This window comes from Gossypium raimondii, chromosome 8 (assembly GCF_025698545.1).
Source record: "Gossypium raimondii isolate GPD5lz chromosome 8, ASM2569854v1, whole genome shotgun sequence".
In the NCBI taxonomy this organism is placed as follows: domain Eukaryota; kingdom Viridiplantae; phylum Streptophyta; class Magnoliopsida; order Malvales; family Malvaceae; genus Gossypium; species Gossypium raimondii.
Genome location: NC_068572.1, coordinates 36360639 through 36371993, shown reverse-complemented (window position 1 = coordinate 36371993; position 11355 = coordinate 36360639). Strand labels below are relative to the sequence as shown.

The 11355-nt window shown below is 31.1% G+C and overlaps 1 protein-coding gene across 1 annotated transcript; it reads right to left on the bottom strand.

Annotated features, from left to right (window-relative positions):
• Nucleotides 1-874: 874 nt before the first annotated feature.
• LOC105791343 (fatty acid amide hydrolase) lies at nt 875-3523 on the bottom strand. The gene is made up of 7 exons (XM_012619381.2): nt 3098-3523; nt 2874-2983; nt 2691-2751; nt 2293-2483; nt 2085-2214; nt 1832-1958; nt 875-1061 (listed from the first exon to the last, which is right to left on the bottom strand). Exons 1-6 carry the CDS (start codon nt 3174-3176, stop codon nt 1867-1869), a joined length of 663 nt encoding a protein of 220 aa, XP_012474835.1. The 5' UTR covers nt 3177-3523; the 3' UTR covers nt 875-1061; nt 1832-1866.
• Between the last annotated feature and the right edge of the window lie 7832 nt (nt 3524-11355).

Genomic DNA, 11355 nt, shown 5'->3' with positions numbered 1-11355 from the left:
TAATGGAATAGAGGTGTAATAGCAAATCAACTGTTTGGTTGAATGTAATGGAATAGAGGCGTAATAGTAATCTTGTGTTTGGTTGAATGGAATAGAGGTGTAATAGCATAATGGAAAAAACTAAAATGACTAGAATACCCTTAGCATAAATTTATTTTGGTAAATAATTATTGTTATTGTTATTTAAATTTTAATAAGATTATTATTATCAATAAAAAATAATTTAATCATATTTAAACATAATTATTATTAAATATATTAAATATATTATAATTAAAATATATAATTTAATAAAATTCTTAATAATTAATATTCTTATATGAATTTACTCAAATCATAATATATGATACTATAAAAGATAATTTGAAATGATTAATATTAAATATAATTTAATAAAATATATAATTCCCCACGTTATTTGGAGATACATAATTTGAAACGAATTAATTGTTTGACTAATCAAGGGACTAATTTTGTTTAGCCATAAAATACATCAATATATATTCATTTGATATGAATATGTTTGGATCATACATGAATTTGTATACACTATCAATCAATTAATTACAACTTGTTTAACATCCATCCATAAAATGTTTGGAAATTTCTTTTCTTGATTACATATAATAAGCTTAAACTTCTTTAAAATGGATGTGAACTCAAAAGGTCAAAATTGAAGATTATGGGGGACGCAAAGCACATCGACTACAAAAACCAACCAAATAATTTCTCAATGGAGCAAAGGTAAGCAGGAAGAATTCCAAAGACAATTTCTCTGACATCAAAATATATTCAGCGTTGAACCAAAAGAAAAACAAATAACATTCAGCAATTGCTCCAAATCCAACAGATAAATTTACGTGCTCGATGCATGTGAACCAAGAGAAGTTTTCCAGATTTGAATTACAAACAAGTTGGAACGTACAGTGGAATGTACAAAAAATAAAATAAAAAACAGTGTGATAGATGCACATCAACTGCGGTTCAAATTGATGTCGCCATTATCAGAATCTTCAGAACACCAATATTCCCTTGCTTGAGTAGAAGCAAGAAGTTAGTATCTGTTACAGGATCACCAGTTTCTCAGAGAAAAAGGGAGGAAAAAATTATGAAATCAGGAAAACACAACAAGAAAACGGAGCTACGTATCATACAGAGTAAGAATTAATCATGTTCCAACTACGAATTTGAACCAGATAGAGAACCAAAAATATCAAGATAATCAACCAATTAGCCATAACAAAACATTTGGGATCGTAAGGATGCTGCAATCGCAAAAACCAACAAAAACTATAGTCTCTAAATACTGCAAGTTGCAAACCGTACACATGGATTATTTTCAAGGTAAATAGTAGTGAGCTTTTCTCTTGAACCAGAAACACCCTCAGCTATGTCCTCAAGTGATTGATAATAGCACTGACCAAGAAATCGAGTTAGATAGAATAGAAAAACTTTAGGTCCAAACAACATGAGTTTAAAAAGGGGAACCAGTGGAGCATTTTTCAAAATCCAACAAAATAAAGACCAAAAAGGCAATGCTATCACATGAAATAGAAAATCCGGTTAATTAGCAAGAAGTCAATGCTATCAAACGTGCTTCCCTTAAGTTGGTCAAGCAAAAGAACGCATTTTGATCCTCCTAATTACAAATTTCCAAACTACAATCATCATTTTAACTCAGATAATATGCATAACTAACTTGCATATATAGCTCTGGCTACCTAATCAGAAACAAAACCAGAAAAAAATGAAAAGAGAAGGTGACATATTATTCAAACATTTAAACCTTGCATATATATTACAGAAGTATCTGTCATGATTTATAACATACTTGGAACATTAGTGTAATGCCAAAGCCTCCAGCAATCATCCCGAATGCTCTAACTTCACCAGGTTGATATCTGACAAGCAGAAAGACAAGCAGATGAGTGGTACAATGAAGATTGACAATGGATTTCCTGCATGACTCACAGCAACAGTTCCTCTTTAGAGATTTGAATTTACAAGATTTCTGCAGATAGGAACCCTATAGTAACCATAATATGTGGATGAAAAAGCTTCGTGAATAGATAATGCTGAAATACCTTCTTTAAACCTTTGTGTTGAAGCTGTTGCTTGCTTCCTGATATCCTCAGCATCAAATGAAATCAATAATGGTGTTGGGGCCTTATGATATTTACACCCCTCAACAAGTGTGATGATTTGTTCTGCTATCTATACACCAAAAGGAGAGAATCTTCATTGTAACTGATTTAGAGCCAAAAAAACTCTCTAGCATTTCATATGAATTACCTTAGAAGGTGTCACAAGTTTTGATCGATAAGCATAAGCAAAGTCACGAATCTTCCAGTACCGGAACGATGGAAATGTATCCCCACTCCAGCAACTAGCAGGATCATAACGAGGAAGACACTTAAGGGCTGATTCAACTCTATCAGTAGGTTTCCCTTCTTCATCCACAATGACAACAGAAGGTTCTGCTTCTGGTTTGATATCACACAAACAGTCAACTAGGTTTCTAACTAACCAATGACACATGGGAAAATGCACAACTATCGACAAACTACTCAACAGCTAGAATCATTATTCATGGCTTGAAACATGGTACACTTTTCATCAAAGGAACAAAAGTTTCTTATACAAAAAATCAAACAAGAAAAAGAAGGTTAAAAAAGGGTGATAATCTAAACCTTGAGGAGGAAATTCAGGTTTAAACATGGGTTTTTCTGGTATCTCAGTGTTCTGCAACCTCTGCAAATACCAAAAATCAAAATCATCATTAAAATTTTCTTAAGAATACCCGTATTTTAAACTGAGTAATAACTAGTAAGGATATTAAAGCCGAAGAAAGAGAGCGACACAAAACAACGAACCTCAACCATGTTATTCTCCTTTTTCATGAAAGATATGATCAAAGAACCTATAATTGGAATTTCAATTATCCTCACAGACAACTTCAGTATCGATCCTGTCAAATGAGGAGCTGCACCCCAATCGATCCAAATCCAAAATAAGAGAACAAAAAAGTTTATCAAATTCCAAGTCAAAGGGTCGGATTGTATCACATTTCCAATATATAATTAATAAAAATTGATACCTTGGATTGTTTCTTTCTCGTATTTAACGGTCGACAAGTCCAGTTCCTTGGCCGGAACCATTACCCGCTTCTTCCCCATCGTTGGTAATGAGTGTTTTAGTGGATTTTTCTTCTTGTGAATTTATGAATCTGGGAGTTGTGATTATTTGATGATAAGTGTTCAACAAAAGGAAGTGAGTCAGTCACTCTGATAGAGGAAGTGGTTGGTAGCCATTGTTACCTAAAAGCTGCTTTGTTATGGTGAAGAGCGTGAATTGGTCCTTCATATTTTATGGGCAAATCGGCAGAAGGTAGAAGGTAGAAGGAAGGAACAGAAGAGGCAAAGGGGAACAGAAGAGGCAGAGGGTAAAACAGGGAGGGTAAAGTGAAGCAGCACCTAATCTGAGCAAAAGGGACGGATTAGAAATCGGTGGATTTCACCGATTAGGTCAGTGGGGTGTATTGGCTATACCAATACACCCAACCAAACATGGTGTAAATCTATGCATAGATACCCCGGGGGGTAGCCAAGGGGGTTGGCAGGGGCACCAGTCCCCCCTAAAATGGTAAAGTTTTCATTTAGGCCCTTTAAATTTTTTAAAGTTTTAAATTAGTAAATGTAAAATTGTACTTTGGCCCCCTAAAAATGATAAAAATTTGATTTAATCTTTCAAAAATTATAAAGATATAGGCTATTCAAATGATGAAATTGCATTTTTAGTATAGTAAAAATTAAGATTTAATTTCGCCCCCTAAAACATTTTTCTACTTTCGCTCCTGTATGAAATACTTCCAAATAAAATCAACCGCATTAAATGTTTTTCGTATGCAATAATAAATGCTACCTACCACTTTTGGATTTTTTACTCTTTAAAGAAAACTCATATTTCCAAATTTTAAACTAATAATTAGCTAAAATTTTCACTTACCTAAAACAGATGAAAATCAACTAAATTTTAAAATATATATATATTACATTTAGATTTGATGATAAATTATTTTAGTGTTCATTTTGAATAGTCTAAAAAGTAATTACGATTTGTGAATTCAAAGAATTAGAGATGGAGTCAAAGTTCATTTGCATCTTTGCAAAAAACAATCCTCCGGTGATTCTTCATCTCAATCTTCATTTTCTTCTTTAATTTTTGTTTAACATGTATAATCTTCTATTTAGATTAACCAAAATTGGTTTTCTTGAATTTATTTGGATATGGTTTTATTGTGTTTATTTTTGTTCTTGAATACAATTTTACTAGGATAAAAATGTTGGATTAATATCTTTGTTATTTCTTCTATTTTTCCTTCTTTATAATTTTATTGTGCTTATTTTTGTTTAAATTACCTTATCATCATTAATTTTTCTTGTTGTTGATGTTGTTGTTACAAATATTATAAGATCATTACATAAATCTTCTTTTAGAATAGTTGATAATATAGAAAATTTTTCTTCATTTTTTTCTTTTCATTTTTATTTATAAGTTATACTAAGATTGAGTTAATTTGGAATAACAACTCAATGTTGTCCTAAATATCTTGATAAAAAATTGAAGTTTTTACTTTGTAGTTTTCTTTTTCTTATATAAAAATATGAAACTAAGATAAAAATTATTTTGTAATGGAAATGAAAACATATAAGTTAGCACAATTGTTGGTAGATAGAAGAGTACAATATTATTTTTAAAAACAACAAACAAAAAAAATGTCACCAAACCCATCACATTGCTTATACCTTTTTTTTATCAATAATTGGAGAGATGCCTGAATAGGTTAGTGACAAACACATACCTACCTATTGAGGAAGAGGCCAAAATGGTTAGAAATATTACCATAATTGCAATAAAATTTTCTTGTTTTGAAAATTTTTATAGCCAAGAAGAATTATTTACTATTGAATACTTTTCATAATAAAATTCGCAATGGTGTTGTCCTACTATAAAAATATAAAAATACTTAGTCAACTAGTGATTGGGAAAGATCAAAATTTGTAATAGAAATGTTCCTTGAAAAAGAAAGTGAAGAATGATTGCACTGTTATCACGTAGAACTCTCTTAAATTGAAAACAAACTATTGTCAAGATGTTTGTGTTTGTGTGACATGAAAACTTAGGTTCAATCTTTAGTGTCCTTACTTGTACTTCTAATTACCAAAAAAATCTTAAAACTTGTTACATTAGATTCTATCTGATAAGGATTTATTCATGTTGAATTTAATAAAAAAATGGGATAAGAAAGATTATGGAGACATAAAATGTACATATTTTGGATAAAACATTTCATTAAAGACATATACTTCATTATTCTAATTGATCTATTATCCTATTGTTTTCCTTTGACAACCTACAAAAACTAAAATCCAACACAGACCTTGGAAAAAGGTATGCATATTGTAAACCTAAGAAACAACCATACCTTAGACCAGAACAATAAAAAAAACATTAAAACTCTACAACAACCGACTATAGCTAGCCTTCCTTAAGGAGATGAAGAAGCATTGCAAATCCACCTTGGTCCCAAAGTCTTATGTTCTCATACACAATTCAAACTGATAGCTTAATCAATAAGAAAGAAAGAAAAACTTAGACTAGATCAACAAAACACATTATTTAAGCAAAGATATAACCTAAACCTTGGCGAATATATATCAACAAAAGAACTCAATAAGGCGATATATGCCGGGAAAATTCCATTAATTTTCCATTCTCTTATTTCAGGAAAATTAGGCATATATTTAAAACTAAAATTGAACAAATTCAAACTTTAAAAGTAGTCAAACATCCACCTCCACTCACCAAGGCATTAGCATAAAACTCCCCTACCACAATAACCAACCCAATCTAATCCTCCTGCACATATTTGTCTCCCTCCATCTCATCTTCCATGGAAGAATCTTCAAACTCTATGGCAACATTTTTTCCCTAACATTACCATTTTTTGAAAATTGAGATATCACCAACTTCTAGCACTCTTTTTAGATACTACTCCTTTTTGCATTCTAATATCACAATTTATCAAAATTTTCAATTGGTTAGTTGTGATTAAAACCGCACCTTTAGAGAATTAGAAAGATTGAGAGTGTTCTCTTCCATAGAGATAAAATCTCCCCCAATGACATGCAATGTTTATAATGTCTCCAAGTTGTACCCATGCAAAAGCAACCCTATAATCTCTAAATTAAACTGGAGGAAAATTGGCTGCAGCTTTAATATCAATAAGTGTAGGGCTAGAGATGATAAAGAGAAAACAATTTGATCCCTTAAGTATAATACTAAACTTTTCTACATTAATTCATAATTTTTAAAAATAAAAAATGGTAAAATTTATTTCATACAAATAGTAAACACAATTTAGGATTTCAAAAATTACTTTTTGTAAGCAATTGTTTACTTGTAAATCAACACCTAAATTAATAGGAAATAAGTTGTCTTCTTTGGATACTATTATTTGCCCAAAACATGCCTCATTTTGAAAAAAGTAAAAAAAAACAAGTAGTTTCTTACTTTCTATCATTACCTTAAGGTTTTTTAGGTAAATTTTCTAATTCTTTCATATTTTAAATACATAGCAATGTGTCGTACAATTTTACCTAGAGTTATATTGTAGAACAAAGTTATTGTCCTTGTCTCTAACATGATTTACCAAATGGTTTTAAATTGATAGACCCAGGAACAGCAGCCCATGTTCCTGTCGCACCTCCTGAAGCTCAAGTCCAGGTAACAAAGAGAAGAAACAAGAGGGTAAGAACCTAATTTCAAGAGCAACCACACACCTTAGAAATTGAACAGATAACTCTGTTAACTGCCATTTTTTGTAGATATTTTGTGTTATAATTATGATTGTCTAGAATGCTTTGCATGTCAGTTAAAGTCGTTGCCTGAATACATTAATAAATATAATGTTTCTGAAAGGCCACGCCCAAATGGAAGGATAGACAAGTTAATTAATCATCTTTAAAAGAATTTTACAACTCTTCCAATCTATTTTTTCGTAAAAATATATCGCGTTTATCAATGTTGTCTGATAATATCTCATTATTGCAGTATTATCAACATAAAGAGTTGAATCTTAATTTTCGATCACTAGCTGAGGTGGAAAGGTATGAATCAAGAGGCATTTACCCTGGGACTGCAAAGAAGAGAAAGGAGAACGAAGACCAAAATGGATTACATGAACCTTTACTAGTATGTGTGCTATTTTCATAAACTCTAAAACCTAAACAAGTTTAGTTCTCATATTTATTTACATAAAAAAATTAAGTTTTCCTTGGTGATGATCCTTTTGAGAGTTGAATGTTTCTTCCCATGTCACTGTTATATTGGCATTTCAACTTTTGCAGGCATTGACTTATGAAGGAACTGAACAATTGACTGTAGAAGAATCAGATGCTTCAACTAAGGAGATAATAATTTATGAGAATATTAAAAATGTGGATACCTACAATTCTCCAAGGACGAGAATAAGTATTCCCCAAGAACAATGTCACATGAAAAAACCTTGCAACAATATGTACATGCCTAATCGTGCTACTACTTCAGCACCAAAAGGTATATCTTTCTACTCATTTTTAAGCATATTCTACCATTAACTCCAACTTTTCAATTTTCATAAAGTACACATATCGAATACCTATATCTACTACCTACCCCCTCTTTCTCTATATATATTCCTTAGAAAAGATTAATTTTCTTAATCATAGTGTAAACCACCCATAAAACATTGTACCCATAAATACTCCTTCCCATTTACACTTCAAATTCTTAAGGCCAATATCATATCTTCATCCTAAGAAATTCACCTATGAATAATAGAAATTATAAGTAAGATTATTTAGAGGAAACATTCACCTACCTATGCCTTGCTCAATCCTCAAAATCTTAGAAATGATAACCCCATCAAATCAACTAGCCTTTAGCCTAAGAGCTTTTCCCATCTGCCATGTTTCTTCTACCTCAAGATATAAGACCCACTTTTGTTTAAGAAATCCAAGTCCATTAAGGAATCTTTATAGCTATCTCTAATGTTGGTAAAAATCCCTCCACCTGGCTATTATATATATAGATTGATGTAGCAGCCTTTACACCCAAAGTAGAAATTATTCCCTTCAGCTAACTTTGCAACTCTAACTAGGTATTGCATCTCGTCGCAATTGAGATGAATCATATTACCAATCTTCTTAAGTTGGTTTCCACTGATGAGCATTGTTGTTTTCCTTAAATCTTAAAATTTAAGAGAGTTACTTTTCGCTGACAGATGATCATCCCATGCTTGAGCAATGTTATGGAATGTTTTCTAGTTCCAAGCTTCTAAGGAAATACCACAAATCGCTACCCATGTAGTTTTATGCTTGAGAAAGGTGAAACAAGACCAATAATCTATCTCAACGAACCATTCCTTCAAACTCCATCAGGAACTATCGCTCTAACATTTTCTTGACATTAATGTCAAAGACTCTATTCTCCTTAACAATTTCAACTTCATAAAACCCTTTCGTAATCCCCACCAAGTACCTGCCTATTTGGAAAACAACCATCATCAACCTTGATGGCTTTCATATCCTCCATATCAAATTTATGAACAACACATGGGTTTTCAATCTCTTTACAATCATAAATAGTCGCCACTTGAGTCCATTTTCCACTCGTCTTCATAATATGGTTTAATCTTTCACCAAAACTTTGTTTGTTGTTAAATCTTGTAAATCCCACAAATAACTTGTACCCATAAAGCTAAAAGTTTATTTTAGGAAAAACAAGTTTTCTTTTAGGTTGTAAATTTGACTATGCCTACCTTTAAACTATTTCTATTTTTCAATCAGGACTTCCTACTCTTAGGGTAGGTTCTTTTTTCTCTTTTTTTATATTTTGTTTTATTTGGAGATACTTCTTCTTCTTTAGAAATAAGTTATTTCTATTTTGTTATGCTAAGATTTAGTGAGTATTGTTTTATTGTCTTCATTTTATAATGTTAATATTTCAATTAAAAAAGATAGGATTGAATTTCTTTCATTGGTTTGGTCTACATAACCTTAGTACAATTGAACAAAACCTAGCTTAATTGCAGTTGCATTTAAGAATAAAAATAAAACTTTCTCCAACTAAAATATATGTACCTATTAAATACAAGATATTGTGATTATGGTTAAGTCACATCAATATGTTTCATATAAACTCCTATGAATTAAGTCCATGAGATCAAAACTAAAATAAAGAGAGGAAGAATGAGAACTTGAGTCATGCACCAGCAATCCAAATAAGAGTATATAGGTTTCTATTCAACTCCACCAACCTTCCTCTTACCAACATTACCAAGAAAGAAGCCTATTGTAGAATTTTTTTTTTTTTTAGCTAGGTTGCACCAACTGAAAGCATTTTGAATAAAGTAAATTAGCAATGCCCCAATAATATAAATAAGAGTGAGAAAAAAAGAGATCCCTTAATTTTAGCACTAAACTTTTCTATATCACTCATAATTTTTAAAATAAAAATGGTAAAATTTATTTCATACAAATAGTGAAAACGATTTTAGTTTTCCAAAAAAATATTTTTTGAAGTAAATGAACACTTACAATTTTATTTTTGGATGTTAGTTTAAGGTTTAAAATATTTTATGAAAATTGTTCAACACGAGGTTTTTAATATTAAACTCTTTCCACATATGTTATGTTTGGTTTAGATACCCTTAAAGTTTTTTAGGTAGGTTGTCATATTCATTTTGTACTTCTTTCATTTCAAAAGGTTAACTATTTATCACGTGTGTTTGTTTTATATAAATTATTTTAGTTTTTTACATATATAGTAGAACAAAGTTATTGTTAAGATAGTATTTACTAAATGGTTTGAAACTGGTAGTCGTAGAAACAATTGGATATATAATACAGGCAACCCCTATCTCTACGCTGCGTCTTGAAGCTCAAGCTCCTACTCCGAAGAGAAAATACAACAAGGTAAGCATCCCCACACCTTAGAAACATAAACAAATAGCTCTATTAACTACCATTTTCTTACACAGTTATCTTGAATGCTTTGCATATCAGTTAAAGTCGTTGCCTGAGTTCCTAAATAATTGGATTGTTACTGAAAGTCTATGCAAAAATAGGAAGATTGATAAAGTAATCATCTTTAAATGACTTTTACAACTCTTATGATCTATTTTTTCCCATATGTAGGCAAATATATATATATATCTCATTTATCATTGATGTTTGATAATATCTAATTATTGCGTAAATATCACCATAAAGAGCTTAATATTACCCTTCGATCACTTCTTGAGGTAAAAGGTATGAATCGATTACATTTTCCGTGCGTGGAAAAAAGAAAAGGAGAGTAATGGCAAAAGTGAATCACCAGCATCTTTGCTAGTAAGCATGCTATTTTCCTAAACCCTAAATAAGTTTATTTCTCATAATTTTTTAACTTTTCTGTTGTAACGATTCTTTCATGATTTGAGAGTTTCTTCCCCAATCATCATTATATTGGTTTTCAACTTTTGCGTTATTGACTTATGGAGAAACCGAGAGCAAAATGAAGAACTAGAGGCTTCAACTATGGAGAAAACAAATTCGAGAATATGCACAAGTCCAATCTTCTTGCTTCACTTCAAGCGCACCAAAGGGTATCTTTCTCTTTCTACTAACTTTTAAGCATATTCAAGCCCTAACTCCAACTTCCAATTTTCATGAAATGCCCATATCTCTGTGTATTCAAATATTCGCAATATGATTCTTAACTAAAACACATATCTATATCTAGTTCTTTTTAGAGTTATTCAACCATGGTTTTTCTTCATTCACAAGTAAACATGGAAGAAAGAAAGATGAAAATAGTGGTAAGTTCAGAAGTAGAAGCCAGCATTGGAGTCGAAGCACGAATGGTAAAGTCGCCTAATAGATGTTCCAATCAATGATGAAGCTGCCTCGATAGATGTTCCAATCATTGATGAAGCTTCCTTGATAGATGTTCCAATCAATGATGAAGCTGCCCCAATAAATGTTCGAATCATTGATGAAGCTGCCCTGATAGATGTTCCAATCACTTATGTTGAGAATTTTAGTGATCTTGGCTGATAAAGATGATCTTTCTCATTATATACTCTGCTGCTTTCATGAAATAATACAGATTTAAACTGTGCATAAACTATTAATAATTTGGGTTTTTAATAATTAACATTAAGATATTACCTTTATTGGATTAATGGGTGAAAGTATTTATTGGGATGTTTTGCTAGATTTTTAACTCAAGGAAAAGGAGTGGTATCCTCTCCTTGTCTTAAGAAATACTTTA